This window comes from Eriocheir sinensis, chromosome 8 (genome assembly GCF_024679095.1).
Source record: "Eriocheir sinensis breed Jianghai 21 chromosome 8, ASM2467909v1, whole genome shotgun sequence".
Lineage (NCBI taxonomy): Eukaryota > Metazoa > Arthropoda > Malacostraca > Decapoda > Varunidae > Eriocheir > Eriocheir sinensis.
The window spans coordinates 11136791-11157995 of record NC_066516.1 but is presented as its reverse complement, the minus strand read 5'-3'; the positions used below and the strand labels follow the sequence as shown (position 1 = coordinate 11157995).

The 21205-nt window shown below is 52.7% G+C and overlaps 1 protein-coding gene across 1 annotated transcript in view; it reads right to left on the bottom strand.

Annotated features, from left to right (window-relative positions):
• Positions 1 to 1102: 1102 nt before the first annotated feature.
• LOC126995506 (RNA-binding protein MEX3B-like) overlaps positions 1103 to 21205 on the bottom strand; it is a 90457-nt gene continuing 70354 nt past the window's right edge. The window contains exons 2-3 of the mRNA XM_050855105.1: positions 11714 to 11800; positions 1103 to 9839 (exon numbers count right to left, since the gene is read on the bottom strand). Coding sequence (XP_050711062.1) covers positions 8224 to 9839; positions 11714 to 11800 — 1703 coding nt within the window. The 3' untranslated portion in view covers positions 1103 to 8223. The remainder of the gene's footprint in view (positions 9840 to 11713; positions 11801 to 21205) is intronic.

The following is a 21205-nucleotide window of genomic DNA, read 5'->3' as shown; positions in this document are numbered from 1 at the left end:
CAACCACAATTTTCCTTTACACTATTAACAACCACGCCCTCTACCAGAACACTCTCCTTCGTCTTAACTACCAACATCACATGGCTCCTCCCTACCTCCCTCGTGACCCCCACCAATCACCCTACCAACCTCTACCTCACCCACAAACCACTTCAACCATCACCAAGAGGACACATTCTAACCCTAAACCCATTACACAGCCACCCTTAGTAGCCACAACCGGCATCATCATTGCCCTATCCCTCCCTCCTTCACCCTACCCAAGACCACATTCATCACAACCACCACCACTCCCATCCCTCCACCATATAGATTCTTCCTTAGCCTAACAGTAGAAGCAGCACCACCAAAAGGCTATCATCCTGACTCCCGTAAATCTCCCGACATGATTAAATACATCCACTACTCTGCTCTCTCTCTCTCTCTCTCTCTCTCTCTCTCTCTCTGGCTTGTTAGTAGGTTTCCACTCTCACTTCCGGCTCACGCACCCTCTCCTGGCGGCGCCTTGGGATAGAGCGAGAGGCCCAACCATCCTAAGAAGCGATAAGGGAAGATTTTAGGTCTGTACGGCAGCTTAAGGCAGGGTTCTCGAGTCCGGGTTGCCTCCAGTACTAGGTCGCGGCATACTACTGTTTGGGTCGCCACTTCATCACCTACAGATATAACGTAATACTAGAAAATGGAAGGCAAACCGATCTTAGTACTATCAGTATGTCTGAACGGGTGGCAAAGATACGGTCTCCCTAATGCCTACTGAAGAAACTACTACGTTATGCTATTGGTGCGTTTTGGAATGTGGTTAAGTGAAGATTGTTGGCTCACATTGTAGCCTTGGTCGTCTGACATGGTAGTAGTAAACAGGGAATTGCTAAACACGTAAGGTACAAGCCGCCATGCCATATTCTTGACTCCACTGGGATCCTTGGAACAGCTTTCCTTCTCCTCATTTCCTCCTAATGTGAGAAGTTTTCGTGTGTCCATTCCTGGCTAGTCTTTTAGTTAGATAAAGGAACCTGAGACTTACAACACTATTCTCCTCCAAGAGTCTTATGTTTTCATTGTCTTAACTGATAATGTGGTAAAGGTGTGAGCAATACAGCACTTCTTTTAATACATGTAACTTTATTATTTTATCTATTGAATCACTCTCACAAAAATCAGAAAATAAAATTATTAGCAAACATGAAAAATTAACCATACATATATTTTAAGTACCACAGTGGATCAGTAGCCACACCGAGGTATTAACTCCAAAATATGCTTTGTTCATATTTGTTTTTTTCATTTATTTTTAATAATATGCATATGGAAACATCAATAATAAAAATATATGGGAATACATTATCTTAATATGGAACTAGGGTGTACAGTCTGAGGGAGATGGTGCGGTCTGCGAGCTCCTGGCGGTGGAGGGGGGGCGGGCCACCCTCCTCCCAGTGACAAACAAACAAACAAACTAACAGCTCAAGCAAATAAAGGTACACTGAGGCCATATTGCTATCAAAATAAACACATATGGTAGGAAAATAATATATTGTGATCCGTAAAAACTTGTGTGTATCTGCCGGGGCAAGGCTGCCCCCCATGTCTTCCCCGGGGCGGGGCGGGGGGCCACGCCCCCCCACCCGCTGCCCCGGAGAGCGGAGGCGTCTTGCCCCAGCCTCCGAACACCAGCTAATAAAAAAAAATAAAAAATACTCGAAAGGTTTAACTAGACAAACTTGTAAACAATCATCACTTTTGAGTCCAACAATAAAACAATAATAATGATAATGATGGGCTAGTGGCCGAGGGTCGAGGATAAAGTAACCAAACGCTTGACTAGTTCACGTTTTCTTTGTCAAGTCAAAGTAGAGAGCCCTGGACAACCCGGCTTCCATTGACCTCGTGAGACCTAATTATAATAGTATTTAAGATGCCCGTGTAAGAAGTACTCTGGCTTTACTGATACCAAAAAAAAAGTATAATTATTATTATTAATAACAAATTAACCTACGTAATAAAATTACATATTGATAATAACAGTATAGATGGGTAGCAAAATATATTTCTACCAGGAGGAAGAGGATGAGGAAGATGAAGACGAAGGGGAGGGGAAGGGGGGCGGACTCTGTGCCGGAGGGCGACGGGAGGGGGAGGGGGTGGGGGTAATGGTGGGGGGAGCATCAGGTCTTCAGAAACACTCAACTGAGCCAGTGTTACATAACGCTTCTGAAATTATGGTAGAAAATATCTTGAGAAAATTATAATGTGTATATATTTGTTTCTCTCTCTCTATATATACAGATATATTTAGCTATGAGGCTATGGGATGGACAACAGAGTGTGGTGAGGTATGGTGGGAGTCCGCCCCGAGGCCGGGTGAAGGAGGTGGGGGTGGGGGGGCCTTACACACGAGGGTGGGTCACGGTGCGGGGGGGCGGCCGTCACCACAACATCAAGCACTTCACACAACTAGAATTTCCGTGAGGTTGACGGGCCGGGCGGGACAGTGAGTGGGGGTGACGGGGCGGCCCTCCGGCACCGGGACGCCGCTACACAACCGAGACTGGACTGCTACTCTGCTACAATACGGCGACACCACTGTCAAGATCGTGAAAAAATACTCACTACTTGATAAATGACAAAAACTGGCGGGCCCTGGCCTGCCTCTGTCCGCCTTACATCCAGCACCGTCGTGGCCATCAGATATTTTTTTTTTTGTTGGTTTTTACACTGGTCACAATATCAAGTTGACACGAGAACACACTACCGAGTACACGTTATTGCTTCTGGTTACAGGTGAAGAAAAGACATGTCAGGAGGCTCGAGGCTGCGGCTCCGTGGCGGCGCCTAGCGGCACTCGCCCGTCCGCCACTGGTTGTGCTGGATGCAACACTGATTCGCTTCCAAATCTCAATAATTTTTTGGGAAAGATAGCATATTTTTTTCTTAAAGCATGAGAGCTGAAGTAAGGGCAGATGGGCGCGGCGGCTGGCTCGGCGGCGCGACGCTCCTCTAATGTCACACACAAAACAAAACACTCATTCTTAGTTAAATAAAAGAAGAAATAAAAGGCAAAATTTGAACAACCATTCTACAAGCTCACTTAGGAACATTATAACTATTTCTAATATAAAAATAAACTAAACATATACACTTTCTGGGTAAAAGAAGAAAATAGTTCTTGGCGCAGAGTAGTAAAGCAAAGCATTGTAGGTAATGCTGAGGGCTCGCGCCGCGCCCTGCCAAGCCAGCCTGACCAGTGCCCTGCTTCTTCCTCCTCCCTCCCTCCCTCCCTCCCTCCGCCTCCTCCAAGACGCGGTGAACAGCGGCTCCTGGCATGTGAGATCTGTCCTCTCTCTCTCTGACTTACTGACTCAAGTTTCAAACACACACACACACACACACACACACACACACACACACACACACACACACACAAACATGCACGCACGCATGCGCAACACACGCTTCCCTCTCGCTCCCACTAGTGAATATTGTACGAAACATGCAAAACGAAGCTATCGCTGGCGCCGAGTTTCCCAGGGCGGGACAGACGGCCACGGCCTGCGCCCCGCCCCGAGACGCCTCAGCAGAGATATATTCCGGGGGCTACTCTTTATGCTCGGTTTTTTTCATTTTTTTTATATCAGCATTATAAAGAATATATTACCATTATAACTATAAATATTTATTAACTATTGATGGCCAGAAAGAGGGGGAGGGAGGGCGCCCAGCGGCCCGCCGGAGCCTTCTTCATGAGCAGCCTCCAAGCGAAAGGCGGGCGGCGTGAGGGCGGCCCTAGTGCGGCGTGGCGGGACGTGGCGGCGCGGCTCCCTCGCTCTCCAGATATAAGGCAACAATACCAAAGAGCACGAGAAGAGAGGTGGAGGGCGGAGTGTGGACCGCAGCGGTCGCGACCCATACCCAGACGCCGCGGCGAGGGGCAGGAACAACGCACGCCCAACATGTCAGTGACGACGGTCTCAAGCTGACCGTAACAAGAATGAGTGACGGGCAGCGTCTGGTTGTAGGAGCGTCCACCGCCGGCTACACTTCCCCTTACATCTGAATACTGGGAAAAATAACGCGGCCGCGCCAGCCGTCACCAGCCTGGGCGCTGGCTGGCGCGGACACAGGTAATGAGCATATGCTTTTGGCCTCGCGAGCCTCCCTGCTGCAACACGCTGGTCCTCGCTACAAGCTCCGACCTCCGCTCACTCCACAGTGATCTGACGTGTCCCCTCAGTGACGCTAAACAACCCCAATTTTGAAGCGAGTCTCGGCTGCGGGAGAGTGTCCAGCACTGCCGGACCCGGAGCGGTCGGGGACGCGCGGCGCGGCGGCTCTCCTCGCTTTTTACCTCAGAACATCGTTACGAACGCTCATGTCTACGAGAATATACTTGATACTCAAATATATATCATTGTTATAAGTATATAGACTATATTGTGAGTGGAACTTGGGTGGGATATGACGGGGAACAGGTGGGCGGGGCGGCGGTGGGCCCCACGCCCGGGTCCCGCCCCCAGCGGCCCCGCCTGCCCCGGCACGCGCACCAACACTGCGCTCAACCACTTAAAACGAAAAAAATCACATTTGGATAAAAACAATTGGAGACGATGAGTGTCCCTGCAATGGTTATTAATATTATTATTGAGAAATCTGTTACGTTACAAAATACTGAGCAGGAGCAAGCCAGGCAGCCGCCCGCCCAGGCGCGAGGGCTGCGTCAGGCCCCCAGCAGCCCGGCCCACTGCGGGGCGGACTGGCTGCCACAAACTGACTTGAAGGGGTTTTAAATATTTCTCTTTTTGCATAAGTGACAAAAAATCTCTTGAAAATAGTGTAGCAATCATTGATGAGTTATTGCAATAGGTTGTGCCTGAGGGGGGCGCGGCGCCGCCTGGGGGGGGCGGCCGCCGGGCCCCGCCCCAGCTTCCCTGTACACACCGATTAACGCGGGAAGCCTTCATCAAGAAGCATAGAATATTTTTGGTATTTTTATCATTTTGTTTATCATCCTAAGTATACACTACGATTTTATGAAAAATTACCATACAATATATATACGGCGCTGTAGAAAAGTACAAAAAATAAACTCATTACGGATTAGAGTGCATAGGTATTGTGAACTAACTTATGACACTGACGACAGTTGTTCAACGCTGTACTGGAAGACCCATGGAACGAAGCAGCTGCTGACCAAACGTTTCCACCGATTTTGTTTTCTGAACCAAGGAAACCCGCCACCTCGCGAGGGCCGCACCAACCCGCGCCCCGCCGCCTCACCCGCCGTGCTGAGCTTTGATTGGCTAGCGTTGAATGATCGCAGGGGGAGGGTAGGGCAGGGCGGGCGGCGCGGCGGGGCGGGCGTGGGGTGGTTCCGCAGCGGCGGCGGGCGGTGGCGGGACGGGCGATGTCGTCTCCCCGTCCTCGGCCACAGTGCGAGACCCGGACTGCTTGTCGCGCTAGCAGCAAGCATGCAGGTCGGGGCGAAAAAGGTGCTAAGCCACAAGGCAATGCATCAGTACTTTAAGACTTGGCTCTGATCTGGGTCCATGGTGCCTCTGGCCAGCGAGGGGTGACCTCCAGGTGGGGGCCGCAACTTATGGCTCAGCCTCGTTTAGCGCCTCGAGCTGGAGAGGAAGGTGGTGATCCGGCGCTGCACCTCAACTCTGGCCGCGTAAACAGTGTCCCGGCGGCCGCCTCCCGGGGTGGCCCGGGCGGCGCCGCGGGCCGACACGTCACACACAACAGCAAACACAAAGGCGATGTGGTTGTTCAGCTCTTTTATAAAAAACGAATGAAAAATAACGTCTTCTCACTTGATATAGACTACACCACAACAGGACACCTACAACACTACAGCATTCTGATGTCCTCAGAAACAGTATAGAAATAAGGTAATAAAAATAATTTCTTAGATCACTCAACTAGGCTACACAAACAAATTACACCATAAATTTTCCTCTAATAAATCATATATATTAAAATAGATATATGAAAAACTACGTAAACTTTCATCTTTGTAAATAGCGATTAAGTTGTGCTCTATGGTAAGATACAATGGGGTTGGGTATATTAGTTACTAGAGTTTATACTGGGGAGGCGGCGGGGGGGCGGCCTCCCGCGTCCCGCCCCACCGGTGGGCCGGGGGGGCAGCGTGAGAGCGCCCTTTACTCGACTCCCAGCGACACTGTGGGGGGTGAAGGTGTGGGCGGGAGGCGGGTGTGCCCCGCCCACCCCGCTCCGTCCCCGAGACATACAGACTCGTCATTGGGGGTTACCCCAGGAAACACTGATACAAAATGAATATGAAACAGTTTGGGTGAGAATCGAAAGGGTATATAATAACACTTTTAAACTATCAGTAATATTACTCTCGCTCAGAGCTTCATGTCTGTCGCTGATTATCTGTTAAGTTCTACAGGGCTCCAAACTAAATCAATTCTCTCCCTAATTACAAAAAAATACCTTTTGACAAACTTTGCACCTAAATACCTTGACCAATGTGCCCGCGCCCTGCCAGGTGGGCCGCGGGGAAGGGCGTGCACGCGGGCGCGGGGCGCGGGGCCCGGGACTCACTTACCCTCACACAGGGTAAACAAAACTACATGACACGCGCTAGGAAGGACAGGTAGAAAAAATATATCATAAAGGAACTAAAACACTCAACTGTAAACTTCCATTAAAAGAAAAAGAAAAATATAAATCTTAGGACAAAAATATATATATAACCTTAAAACTAAATAATCTGCTCTTGGCAGTGCCAAGAGTCCTCTGAACTGTCCCGTGGTGGTGCAGGGCCGCCGCACCGCGTCCCGGGACCCGCGACTCCTGCCCGGCCTCGTGCGCTATCTGGGGGAGGGACACAACTTGGCAAATGATCCTTGGCGAGGCCTGGAAGGGGTCGGAAGGCCCCTCAGGGGACTGGGGAGAGCAGGGTGGGTGCCCATGAGCTCCCCCCTCCCCCAGCTGTTTCCGGGCTGTCCCCAGGCCCCGCCCCGCCCCGCCTCGCCGCGGCACGGGGGTCATGTGTAACACGTGCACGACGCTCAGTCCTTCAAGTCAGACTCAAACAAACATTATCACAAAAATGTATTGATAATTAAATATATTGGAAATTAGAAATTGGTCTAGAATACTGATTTTTTCGTCTCTATACAAAATAAAGTTTTCACATTTCATAGTTTTCTTTTCTTTATATCAATAATGAGCAAGAACTTAGATAAAGCACTATGACTAAGATAATATCACTGTATTGCTTCCATTACATGAATGCACAAATTGGGTCAACTCTGGTGGGTGGCTCCTGGGCGGTGATGGTGGTGGTTGGGGGAGGTTGGGAACTGGTATGGTGGAGTAAGAGGTGGTAGTGGTGGTGGAGGTCGAGGTGGTTGTTGTGGTGGTGGTGGTTGTAGTGGGTGAAGGTGGTGGTGGTGGTGGTGGTGGTGCCGGGCGTGTGGGGTCAAGGCACGAGGCGATCGTTCAGGTGGGTGGGTCACGGAGCCGGCCTGGCCCCGCTGGTCCTGGAGCCCTCCCACGCTACCCACTGGCCACCTGGCCACCCGCGGGCGTGCGGGCGGCTGGCTGGATGGTGGGCGGCTGACACGCTCATGTGGAGCTGATGAGGATATGTTGCATTCGTTGTGTGGCAGCTTGGAGGCTGGGCGGGCGGGCGGGCGAACGGGAGGGTGGTCGGTGGACAGAAGGGCGCTAGGGGCCAGCGGTTCAGATCTGGGAGCGGTTAGGTACTGGCTTCGCCCTGTTGGCCTGGCCGGCTGAAGCCTGGCTGGTCTGCCCGCCTGCCTGCCTGCCTGTCTGCCTGCCTGCCCGCCCGTCCTGCCCCGCCCCGCCCCGAGCCGTCCCGAGTACCCAGGAAACAGTGGGAGATCGACGGAGGGGCGTAACCCCTTGGCAGTTGTTGGCGGGGCGCGGCCCGCCTATCACAGCCTGGCGACAGCTGTTCTCCGCTCTGACTTGAAGGACCCGCGTCCAACACCGACGCTCGGCCGCCTGGCCCGGCCCGGCACTCACATGAGTCACACCGTTAAAAATGCGTTACATTTCGTAAGAAAAAATGAAATAAAAATATCTTCACAATATTTTAATAAAAAATCATTATTAATTTTTAAGATAATACTCTTCAATCTGCAAATATATGCTATACAGACTAATATAATCTATATAAGCTGGTGGGTCGAGCTTGGCGGCGTGTGGCGAGGGCTGAGTGCCGCGTTAGGAAAAGATGCGGATGGCCTGGGTCACTTTCATGCGGCAGATGGGGCACTCAGCCGCCTCGGACACCAGCTTGTTGGCGCAGTCCAGGCAGAAGAGGTTGTGGCCGCAGGGCACGAGGGCGGCCACCACCTCGGACTCGCAGCAAGTGACGCAGCGTTTCTTCTCCTCCAGCCCGTTCACTAGGTGGGTCATGGCTGCGCCTGTGGAGGTAGCGGGTGACGGGGGCAGCCCTGGGGCGGCCTGGAAGGCGTTCAGCTGCTGAGTGAGATCTGGGGTGGAGGCTGGGGAGGAGGAGGAGGGGGAGGAGGAGGGCAGCCCCCCCAGGCCCCCTAGGCCCCCCGTCAGTGCGGAATTGAGCGATGCCAGAGAGGGAGCGGAGGCCAGGCCCGGGGCCGAGTCTGAGCTGGTGCGGCGGGCGGGGGGGTGGGCCTCCAGCGAGGGGGAGAGCCGGGAGGAGGGTGGTGACGATCCTGAAACTGACGACGACCGGCGCGTCAGTGAGGATGACAAGGTAGAGGAGAGGGAGGAGAATGTGGAACTGAGGGATGAGCTGGAGCTGACGGTGGAGCTCATGGGGCGCCCCAGCTCACCCCAGATGCTGGAGGGCGTGGGGTCAAAGGAGGGAGAGGACCCCATGGAGGAGCCCAAGGAGCCCAGGCCTTCGTCCACCCCGTAGAGGCCCAGGCCGCTGCCACCGCCGTTTCCGCCGCCGCTGGTCACCTCGCCGCCGAGCTTGGTGCCGCCCACGCTGCCGCCACTGAACGACGAGAAGAGAGATGAATCGAGGGCCCCGTTTCCGCCGCCATTGCCGCCGCCACCGCCGCTACCCTTGCCCGAGGACCCGAGCAGAGAGGAGCCGGCGTCGCCCAGCAGCGTGAAGGCGGAGTTGAGGTCGTTGAGCTGGTTGATAGTGTTGAGGCTGTTGAGGGTGTTGTTGAGGCCCGTCATGCCGCCAAGCCCGCCGCCGCTCAGCCCGCTCAGTCCGTTGATACTGTTGATTGAGGAACCGTTGGAAAGACCGTTGGCGAGCCCGTTGAGGCCGGTCCCATTGGTGAGGCCGTTGATGGAAGCCAGACCATTGAGCGAGGAGTTGTTGAGCTTGTAGAGCGACGACACCAGCTCCGAGGACGAGGGGCTGAACAAATTGTCGAGGCCGTGTGAGGGTGGTGGATAGTCTGCGTGGTGACGGGCAGCTGCAGCAGCCGCGGCGGCGGCGGCGGCGGCAGCAGCGGCCGCGGCGTTGGGCTCATCCTGGTCCAGCAGGCCGCCCGTGCGCATGGCAATATGTGCTTCAATCTCCTTTCGGGCCTGCTCCACGGACTCCGGCAGCCCCGTCACCTCGAAGACGGGCTCCTTGTCCCGAGACGGGGTGACTATGTAAGTATGGGTCTGCTGCTGGATGCGCTTGATGGTGGCGCCCTTGGGCCCCACCACCAGGCCCACCACACGGTACGGCACCCGCACCTGGATGGTCACCTGCCCCGGAACATTGGTGGGGGGGCCCGGAGCCATGGAGCCGTTGAGGTTGTTCTTGCGGCAGGCGCGGATCTGGCTGAAGTGTTCCGCCGCGGAGAGGATCTCCCGCTTGGCCATGCCCACGTCCTCCTTTCGCCCTGCATAGGACACACAACCTCTTAGTCACCAGTCAGTGGGTTAGAGGCATGCTGAACGACTGTATCACAACCTTAATACTAGTTATTAGCCTCGTGCTCAGGCTGACGCACAAAGAAGCGGCAATGAAAACAGAAGCAAGCCAAGCAGACAAAGGAGGAGACAGTGAGCGGCGCCACATCTACCACACCAACATAAAGAGCTTTGGCAGGAAGGCATGCAGGGTGTGTTGGGAGCAGGGCGGGACGGTCAGTGCTAGGGGAAGGATGGGAGCTGGGGAAGCGTGGTCAAGGTCCTGAGCAGGTCTGGATGAGGGAAGAGAATGGGGGGGAGAAGACAGGGGGATGCAGTGGAGGTAAATCAAGGTGACCAAATACGGCGGCAGCAGGAACCCCCTCCTCCCCTGACACCCACCCTATCTTAGTTTTTGCTGCAGCAGTTTTTGTCTCCCTCAGCTTCAACCCCAGACCGGGGCGGGCGTGGGAAGGGTACTTTGTCCAAACGTGCATGCGAGTCCTATCAACGGCCATGTCGGAACGCTCTCTGCGCCCCGCCCCTTCCCTAAATAACCAGCACAGGACAAAGAAGAAAGAGACGTGCTTACGCGAGCTCCCCCCTAGCACTTCACAACACACACACACACACACACACACACACACACACCTCGGCCCCTCACGGTTCAACAGTAATAATAGCAACACATACTACCTCCCGCACGCACGCACCCAAATACACACACACACACACACCACGCCGCTAAGCCACTCCGCGCGTCTGACCACACACCACTTACTCATGAGCCAGCGAGGGGCCCCGACGCCCACGCCCTGCCACCCACAGGCCTGGCACCCTTCACACGCCCTCGCTAGGCCTTCGCAGCACTCCTCCCTGATCCCGCCTGTCGCCTTGTTACACTCCCGCCGACATCATCCCTTCCTGCCGAGGCCGGTGGAATCACCCTCACGCGGCGAGGCGTAAGGCTGGCCGGCATAATATTCACATTAAGGGAGTAAAGGTATGGAACCCTCCCCCGCCCTGCCCTCGCCACCCCCCCACCAAACCCTGCTCGTAAACCCAGCCCGCCACGCCCCTCCCACCGCCCCCAACCTCTGCTCGTGACCCGCCGGTGACCCGTGGGGCAAGACTACAGACACCCCGAGGCTACGTACCCACAACACAAATACGGACAGGCAGTAAAGAAGGTAAAGGGGGGTGAGGGAGTACTCGGGTAGACACGCAACTAAGGGAACAGCGGGAATGTAAAGCAGACTTGGGTGAACGTGGGACGAATTGACAAGAAGCGAAGCAGGCGTGGATATATTGAGCAAGGAAAACAGGCGAAGACAAGGAGGAGGAGGAGAGGAAGCTACAAGAAACTATTCGAGTGTAAAGCGGAGTGACGGGGAGGCAGAGGAACACAAACAAATGGCCGGAAAGCAAGGCATGAATACACAAGGTGAGGAAAACAAGACGAGGAGGAGGAGGAGGAGGAAGCTACAAAAACTATTGGAATGTAAAGCAGCGTGGAGACAAGCAAAGGGACAAATGGACGTAAGAAAAAGAAAAGCATGAATACGTGTGTGACGAAAACATGAACAGACACAGAAATGATTTGAAGAAGGATGAGGAACACGACCAACGGAAGGGAAGAGGGAGGAACAATCACAAGGAGGCTTGAAAGGATACAAACGAAGTAGGAAGAAGAGGAGGTACAAGGAGGCACTAAAGACTATAGCGAAGCAGGGAGGAAGGATGAGGCATGAAGGAGGATACGAGCAGCAGGAAGTGGAGGCACAAGGAGGCACTAAGGGTTAAAGCGAAGCAGGGAGGCAGGACAAGGCGTGTAGGAGGATACAAGCAACAGGAAGACACTCACCTGTGACCACGAAGACAGGCTCCTCTCCCCTAACGGGCGTCTTGATGTACGTGTTGGTCTTGGCCCGCAGAGCCTTGATCTTGCAGCCTGGAAAAGAAACACTCGGTTAACATTTATGTTTGCGACTGACGCGCACCACAGCACCGCTCACTGGCCACACCTCAACACGTGTTATTTGATACTTAACATTTACTGATACTTACTACTGCTGCTGCTGCTGCTGCTTCTGTCTTTATTTAAACATTACTATTTCTACTATTGCCACTCCTACTTCTGCTGCCATTACAATTACTGCTATTAAATATTAAGCTAGAACCCGAAGAAAAAACATACATATAGTTAAGTGTACAAGAAAACATTTTACCATCACTTATCTCCCTCCGGTAAAGTTAAAAAATTATGTAGAGTTAAGTATCCAAGGAACCATTTTGTTACCACTCCCTCCAGCTACAAAAAAGTAAATTCAATAAAACACACTCAAGGTTACACAGAAATTAACCTTCACCAAGCAAACCTGTCCAAGCCCAAGATAGGAAAAAAAATAAAAAATAAAAAATAAAAAAAATATAAAAAAAAAGGGTGTAGGAAGGATGGACTACTAATAACAACACAAACACCTGATTATTAAAACACACGAAAATAAATTAATTAAACGTTTACTTGGACTGGAGGCGTCGATAAGACTTTTGAGTATTTTTAACCTGGACTCACAACCGGACTTTATAAACACACGAATGTAACTGAATGAATCAAATGAGAAATGATGGCGGCATGGCGCTTAACCTCCCTTCCTTTACCTTAACCTTCTACCCCACACGCCCCTCACTTAACTTCACCTCCACAGATACGTATTAAAAAAAAAACCTTCTCACTCTTTACCTGTACCCCTTCCACCTCCTCACAAACGTATCCACCCCCTACTTTATCTAAACGCGCTCTCTACCTGTACTCAAGACTCATATAAAAAAGTATCATATAACCTGGACTGAAAATCTTGTGTAATACTCGAAAATAACATGAACAAAACACAAGAAAATGAAAAACACTGACTAATCGTGTTGCGCATCGACTGAAGAGGGAAAAAACGTGTCATTGGGATCGTCAGAAGACAAAAACGAGGGAAGAGTAAGAGCCGTATTCTTACACTCCGGCGCCCCAGCACACATATTTGACAAGGCTTTCGTAGGAGTTTCGTGCATTTCCAGGGGTAGCTTAATGACCCAAGTGGTAGTTTGACCCTTCTTCAGTGGCATGAACCTACAAAAAACACTCATTAGAACCCGACTGATCTCATTTTTGGCCTTTGGATTAGTTGATGTGAGGCGGAACTGTCTAAGAATACCAACCTAAGAAGAAAAAGAAGAGAGGAGAGAGAGGAAGAAGGGTGGGAGGGAGGGAAGTCGTACAAGCAAGTGTAGATATACGGTACTGTGGGCGTGGCGGTGAGGGGGATGCAGCGAGGGGGAGGGGAAGAGGTCAGGTCAGGCTGGTTTGCAGGATGTTGCTGGTGCTTCTTGTTGCAATTACTGTTCTGTGAAGAGTTCTGCCAGCAAGAAGATCAGGTCAGTAGCCTCGTTCTTCACCCACCCTCTCAGAACCTCACTTTGCTTTAGCTTTAATGCTTCTTCACCTCATTAAATTGCTACGCCTCTGACGCTAACTCCCCTTCCTTTACATTAAACTTTTCCCCAGGCCCCTTCAACGCCTCTCCACCCCATCAAATAGCTGCCCCTCTTTCATCTAACTTTCCTTCCTTTAGCTTCATTCTCCCCCAAGATATTCACTAAAACTTCACTTCCCCAGCGCTAACTTCCTTTCCTTTAAGTTCTCTCTTCGCCCCCCTTACCAAACTTCACCTTCACAACGATAACTTCAATTCCTTTATCTTCCTTTACCTCCTCTCCTGGTCCTTTCAACGCCTCTCCACCCCATCATATAGCTGCCCCTCTTACCTCTAACTTCTTGGCTACAATCACCCCTGGTCTCCCTTACCTAACTTCCCCTTCACAACACTTAACTTCCCTTCCTTTACCTTAACCTTCTACCCCACGCACCCCTCACTAAACTTCACCTCCACAGATACGTATTATATAAACTTCTCACCTTTTACCTGTACCCTCTCCCCTTCCTCACTAACTTATCCACCCTTACTCTATCTGAACGCGCTCTCTACCTCTACTCAGAACTCTCATAATCCGACTCTTTGCGAACTCCACTCTACTTAACCGCCCCCCCCTCAAACCCCCATGTAATCCCACCTCTGCTTCTATCTCCACGTCTAACACCTGTACTTCACCTACCCGCTGCGTTCATCCCAACACGGCAGACACACACACACACACACACACACACACACACACACACACACACACACACACACACACACACACATATTACCTAACCTCCGCAACCGCACTCCCCCCCCAAGTCTATCCCACCTCCGGCTCTCTACTCACGCCTCCCGCCTTTATTCCACTTACACGTTCCTCCTTCATCGCCTCCAGACACATTACCTAACAATGACTTCCCCAACCAGCCTCAACCTCTACCTTTAGTTACACGTCTCCCCGTTCCATTTACTCACCCCTACCACACGAATATCACCCCCTCTTTCTCCCTAACTCACCACCCCCTACATTACCTAACACCACGCTACCCAGTCAGTACTCACACCTTACCCCTACGGCCCTACCACACTAATACCACCCCCACTTTCCTCCCCCCACCTCGCCACCCCCTTGTACACCCCCTCAACATCCCCTACATTACCAAACACCACGCTACCCAGTATTCCTCCCCTTCCCCCACCTCCCTTCACGCCCTCCCCGCTGACTCCGTACATACATATAAGTGACACTACGCCAGATTTTGTGTTTATCGTGAGCGTTCCGAGAAGTTTTGCATAACACCCACGAGACACCTTTTCTTTATCATGCAATTTGATTAAGCGACGATAACAGAGGGTAACCGGGCCAAGGGTACGTACATGTGTTTGTGTGTGTGTCTGTTCGTCTGGGAATCTGTGTAGTATCGTGTGTCCTGTGTTACAAGATTTACATGAAAGTGCATTACTCCTCGTGCGTGTGTGTGTGTGTGTGTGTGTGTGTGTGTGTGTGTGTGTGTGTGTGTGTGTGTGTGTGTGTGTGTGTGTGTGAGATCATCATTTTTACTGTTGCTATGTACGCCAATGCTATGTACGTTATTTTCATTTAGTGAGTTACATATGGCTTTATTTTTTTTTGTGTGTGTAAATGTTAAACTAAAATGCTCTGATAAAAGTGAAGGAAAGAGACGGAGGAGATTTATCTTTGCGAAACTGTGTAGTGGTGTGCCGTGTTGCTGGTAGTGGTGGTGGTGATGGTGGCGGTGGTGGTGGTTTCGGGTACAGCGTAGTGGTTGTGGTGAAGTGTGATGCGCGATACACAGTGGTGATTTAAGACCTGTGATTGTGGGGTGTGGAGAGTGGCGATGGTGCTGTGGTTATGGTAGTGGTGGTGATGGAGGAGGCAGCAGCGGCGGTGGTGGTGGTGGTGGTGGTGGGGGTGGCGTTGGTGATGGTGGTGGCGACGGCGGAAGTGGTGGTTACATAATTATGGTGATGGCGGTGAAGCTGTGATGCGAATCTTATCACTGATGTAACTATAAATAACTCGAGAAGAACGATTTTCCGAGTACTTACAAAACAGCAAGCAAACAAACACTTGAGTACTATACAAACTAAGACTCTAGGGCCTACGTGTACTCACAAACCTTTCGGGGCTTACACACACACACACACACACACACACACACACACACACACACACACACACACACACACACATTTGGTAAGGCTTCCGAAGAGGTTGAGGGCACATCCATGGGCAGTTTTACGAGCCTAAGTGATAGTTTGACAAGGCTTCTGCACCGTGTATATAAAGAACACTCATGAGAACACGACTAATCTCCTTCGTGACCTTTGAAAATAGTTGCTGTGGGAGCCGAAAGCGTCGAAGAAAACGAGCTCAGTAACAACACAAAGAAGGTGAACTCGTGTACTAACCTTTAAACAGCTACAGGAAGAAAAGGTAGAGCGGTGCTTAATTCTGAGGACTTGTGGTTGACTGTACCCTGTTTCCTCTCCTTTCAATCAACCCCAGGCAACATCAGCACGTATTCTTGTACACACACGGCATATTTATAATCCCTTACTTAAAATGTTTTAACTCTGGTTCTCTCATCGTGCGAACTTAAGGTCAATGGTAGCACGTTTACCTCTCCATCCATAACCTTCTGGCACGAGGGTTTCTGTGTGGGGGGGAAGTATATACCCTGCCACTCTGCACGCCCGAACCACCCCATCCATAACCTTCTGGCACGAGGGTTTCTGTGTGGGGGGGAAGTATATACCCTGCCACTCTGCACGCCCGAACCACCCCATCCATAACCTTCTGGCACGAGGGTTTCCGTGTGGGGGGGAAGTGTATACCCTGCCACTCTGCACGCCCGAACCACCCCATCCTCCCATATACGACACTCAAGACTCCTCATTCCCGTCAAAACCAATCACCACCTCCACCGCCGCTTCGGGTCATTACACTAATTGTACGGCTTAAGAATCTAATCTGCCTCCCTCACGCGGCCTCGCATCACTATTACTGGCGACGCTAATGCTTCCTTAAACTCCTCCTCTCCCCCACCATCCCCCGGCACACGCCCCGCCCGTCCCTTACATGTGAAGCTTTACCTCGTGTTCTGTTCTCTCCTCGTGCCGACTTGAGGCCGCTGCTAACAGGTTCACGTCACACTCCATTGCCACCTCACACGAGACATTAATGCTTGCTGTAACTCTCACTCTCCTCCGCCAGTCTCTTAGTTTAATCGTGTGCTCCGTGTCGTTGTACAAACTTCAAGACCAATGTTAACACGTTTGTCGCACCTTGCATCAGCTCTTGAGACTGTACAATCACATCACACTGAATATAGACTCTCCTCCCTCCGCCCCTCCCTTAGTTTGATCGTGTGTTCAATTTCCCCCACACAAACTCCAAGATCACTGTTAAACACATTTATCTCACTTCCCATCGGTTCTTGAAACTATACAATCACATCAAGCTAATTAAAGACACACGAACGTTACTTTCATATTTTTCTGCGCCTCCTTATGCATGAAGTATTATTTAAAGTTGTGTTCTCTTGAATAAACTTTAGACTAAACACGTTTATCTTACTTTCCATCCGCTCTCAAGACTGTACAATCACATCACACCAAATACGGACAAATAAACGTTCTCTGTACACCTATATCTGCGGCTCCTAAAGCACGAAACTAATTTATTTTTCTCTCATAATTATAAACTCTTCAACTCACATGTTTATCTCGCTCTCAATCATCGCGTCACATCAAATACAGACACTAAAACGTACTTATATTCTCTTACATAACGTTTCAACTCTGGTTCTCTCATTCTATACGAACTTAAGGCCACTACTAACACATTTACCTCCCCATCCATAACCTTTCTGCAAGAGTACACCATCACACCGCATCCTAATATACACACACGTTCTTATACACCTTTATGCGCCTTGCTCGTTAATGTGGACTGCCCGTAAATATTGTTCAACGGCCGCGCCACCACCTCCTCAATAGCGGCCGCCGTCCCCTCACGCCCCGGCCCGGCCCAAAGCGTCTGGCCAAATACCTTTTTGTCCGAGTGAGAATAATTATGGAAATGCGGCCCCGCGTCTGCCCACCAGCGTGCATACTTGGGCGAGAGGGTGATGGAGCGGCCGCCCCCTCCGCCCACTCGTCGGCGTGAAGATGTAGAGTGCGGCCCCGGGAGGAGGGACGGAGAGGACAAAGGTGGGCGTGGGGAGGTGAGAGCAAGGTCAGAGAGGTGAGATGAGAGGTGGAGATGTGGAGGAGAAAGGGGGAAGGAAGGGAGGGAGGGAGGAGCATACCTCTCGTATAATCAACCAACAATAACAAGACGTTCCAACCCGACCCACGCCTGCCCACACACACACACACCTGCCCGCCACACCACTTCGCCACCACACACACACACACACACACACACACACACACACACACACACACGGCACACATCTATTCACCCGCCCGAAACCTAAATGTCATAGTGCTGGGAACAAGAGGCCCTCAAGTGCCCCCCCCAACCCCCAACTCCACCCCCACAGCCGGCCGGCATCTGCCCTACCGCGGAGCTGAGCCTGGCTGAGCTTCGTCTCTATGTGGAGGGCAGCCCAGAATCACGAGGTATAGACACGGGCAGGCAGTGCGATGTCCGGCCAAGTTTCTTTTTTCTTTCTTTTCTTCTCGCCAACAAAGGCTGTGTGTGTGGTTCAGTCTGTCTAAAAGTTCAGAGACTTCACCATTGTCTTCCCCGGTCGCTGTTCTCGATCTGGTACACGCACGTGCCCCCCAGAGGGTATGAACTATATAACAACCCAAGAGACATTACCAAGGGTACGCCTTAAGGGGTGAACAACCTCGCCTTGTATGTCCCGATTAAAGAAAAAAAGATAGGTAGAAACTCTCACGTCTGACAAAAAGCTGCAACAATTTGAACAATTTAACAACCCGTGTGGCAGGAGCATTAAACACCGAGTGTCTCGCCGCCGCAGGGTGCGGGTCAATGGTCTGATAACTCAGCGGGAGGGTACAGGTATGTACGCACGCAGCTTGCTCAGACGAAAAGAAAATAAGAAGTGCAGGCCTCTTGGTCAATACGGAGATCTGGCGGTGGCGGAGCAGGTTGGTTACGTCAAGGCGAGGGTTGGGCAGCCTCCGCCGACTGGTCCCTTGACCTCGCCCGCGCCAATAATCCACACCTGAGGCGACCACGCGGCGCACGGCGGACCGCGGCACACCTGCGGGCCTTGTGGGAAATATTTATCCTTTCCGTTGTTCCAAGTTCTGGGAATGAAGCAGCCGCCGCCTGAATGGGTCGCGCCGGGCGTTGTCACTGGCAGGCGGCGTGTGGGCGGCGAACACGTGTGATGGAGATGAGGAAGATGAGATGAGAGCGGCGAGGGTGGCGCTGAGAGGAAATGCTGCCTGGCGATGTGATGTGAAGGTGGACTTGGTGATCCCACGTGGTGTGTGTGTGTGTGTGTGTGTGTGTGTGTGTGTGTGTGTGTGTGTGTGTGTGAACGTGTTGGAGTGTGGAGAGCGTTCCCCCCGGATGTGGCGGCCAGAACACTCACCACCATCCCGTCGCCGCCACAGTTCCCTCCTCCACCACACCCCGACAGGCAGGCAGGCTAGTAATCCCTCCTCCCTCCCTCACTGTCCCTCCCTCACCTCCACCCTGGCCAGGACATGAAGCCAATGACCTAGTGACCACAGCGGAGGTCTGGCACGCAGCCACACACACACCATGCCCACGACACTCGCCGCCCCCCGCCACCACCCCACCCCACACACACACACACCAGCAGAAGCAGCAACAGCCTCTCCTCCTCCTCCTGCCGGGCGGTCTCTCCCTCCCTCCCTGCCTGCCTGCCATCCGGGCGTCCCTCACCGCCACACAAGGACATGTGGCCATTCAACCCATCCACGGCTAATGCTTCTGTTTTCTCCCTCATGCCTCCCTACCTCCTGTTCCTCCTCCTCCTCCTCCTCCCACACCTTCCTCCTCCTCCTCCCTCCCCTCCTTCCACCTCGCTCACACCGCTGCGGAAACTGCGCACACGGCTCACCTGGCCCCGAGGAACACCTTGCGGCCGGTGCGCGAGTGTACAGGTCAGTGACGCTCCGAGGCGAACTCAAGAAGAACAGAGGAGGAGGAGGAGGAAGGGGGTGAGAGGAGGGAGGCGAGGGCAGTAAAGATCAAGGTGAGGGAACCAACAAGAAATGCTCCCTCGCCCCTACCACTTCTCTCCCCTCTATACCCTCCTCCTCCTGCACCTCGTTACTAACCCTTCCCATCCTGCTGTTCCCCTCCCCAATCCTGCCTCCACCCCCCCCCCCCCCCCTCCTGCCGCGCCCTGCCCCTGGTGCCGGCTGGGTTGACCGGTCGGTGCTCTGGGCTTCGTCAGCAGCACGCAGATGAGATATACAAGGGACGCGGGGAGAGGACGAGCCTGAAGGGAAGTGTGGGAGGCGCAGAGTTGATGTGGAGGGCAAATTGGTCTGTGGGGGGAGAGGGAGGGAAGGGGTGACTGTCAGGGGATAATGCACGGAGGAGGATGGCTGCAGGAGTATGGGGGGAGGGGGGGGTTGAGATGAGATGAAGATTCTGAGAGTAAAATTGTAAGGGAGAAGTGAATGATACGGAGTGGTGCAATTGTGTAGAGGGTTGGTAAGGAGAGGGGGGGGGGGTTAAGCTGGAAAGGGTAGGTCAGGGTGAAGATTGCTTGAGGAGGAAGAGGAGGAGGAGACAGGAGGCGAGTCTTCCAGCTTAATACCACTGGCACTTTCTCCTGCCATTCGTGTTCTCCCCTCCCCCCCAACACACCCCGAGGGCCCTGCGAGGAGCACTGAGGGGCCGCCGCGCCACTGACCTTGATCATCAGCACGCGGGGGGTGGGGGGGTGCCGGATGGGGGGGGGGGGGAATCAGCTGGCCGCCGCCTGAGCCTGACACTGGCGGGGGAAAGTGGCTGCGGGTTTCAATGTCAGTGTCAGTGTCGACTCTCACTTTCCTTCTGCAACTCGTCTTCTCTTTCAGCGCCGGGAAGCCTGGCGCAACGAGAGGAGGAGGAAGAGGAAGAGAAGATGGAGGAAAGGGAAAACGAACGGGAGAATGAAAGGAACAACAACGACAACAGTGAATGACAACAATGACAACGAAGAGGAAAGGGGAGGCGGGGAAATGGAGGAACATGAGAGGAAAAGAAAGGAGCGGAGATGGAGAAAGGGAAATAACAGCAGGGAGGAACAACAACGACGATAGTGACAACAACAACAATAACAATGAAGGAAGGACAGGCTGCGAAAAGGAGGAACAAGAGAGGAAAAGGAGGAGGAAAACGAGGGGGCGGAGATAAAGGAACGGGAAAATGAACAGCAAAATAGATGAACGACAGAGGAAGGAAACTGAGGACGCGGAGGAAAGGGAGGAGAGATGATTTGGCAGATGAGGAGGCGAAGGAAACGGAGGATGAGGAGGAGGCACTCTCACTCTCCGCCGCGGCACCCCCCCCCAGCACTCATCTGCGGCCGCCTCACGTTTTCAGCATCAGCGGAGCGTGGCTGCAGCTGGCTTGCCACAGGAACTGGTTTAGCTTTTTCCCAGCGTGAGTCTGTTCATCGCCGCCGCCGCCATTATCACCGTCACAATCAAAACCACCATCATCAACGGCATCATCACCACCGCCACCACCCCCAGTGCATCGGTTCACCACCCCCGAAAGGCCTGCAGGAGGAATGGCGGGGGTGGGGGGAGAGCCGTCCAGCACCGTGCCTACTACCCGAGACGTGCTGGATCGTGCCAATGACCCACTGCTCTTGGTGTGCGAGGCGCCGGCCGCTAAGCCACGGCTACCG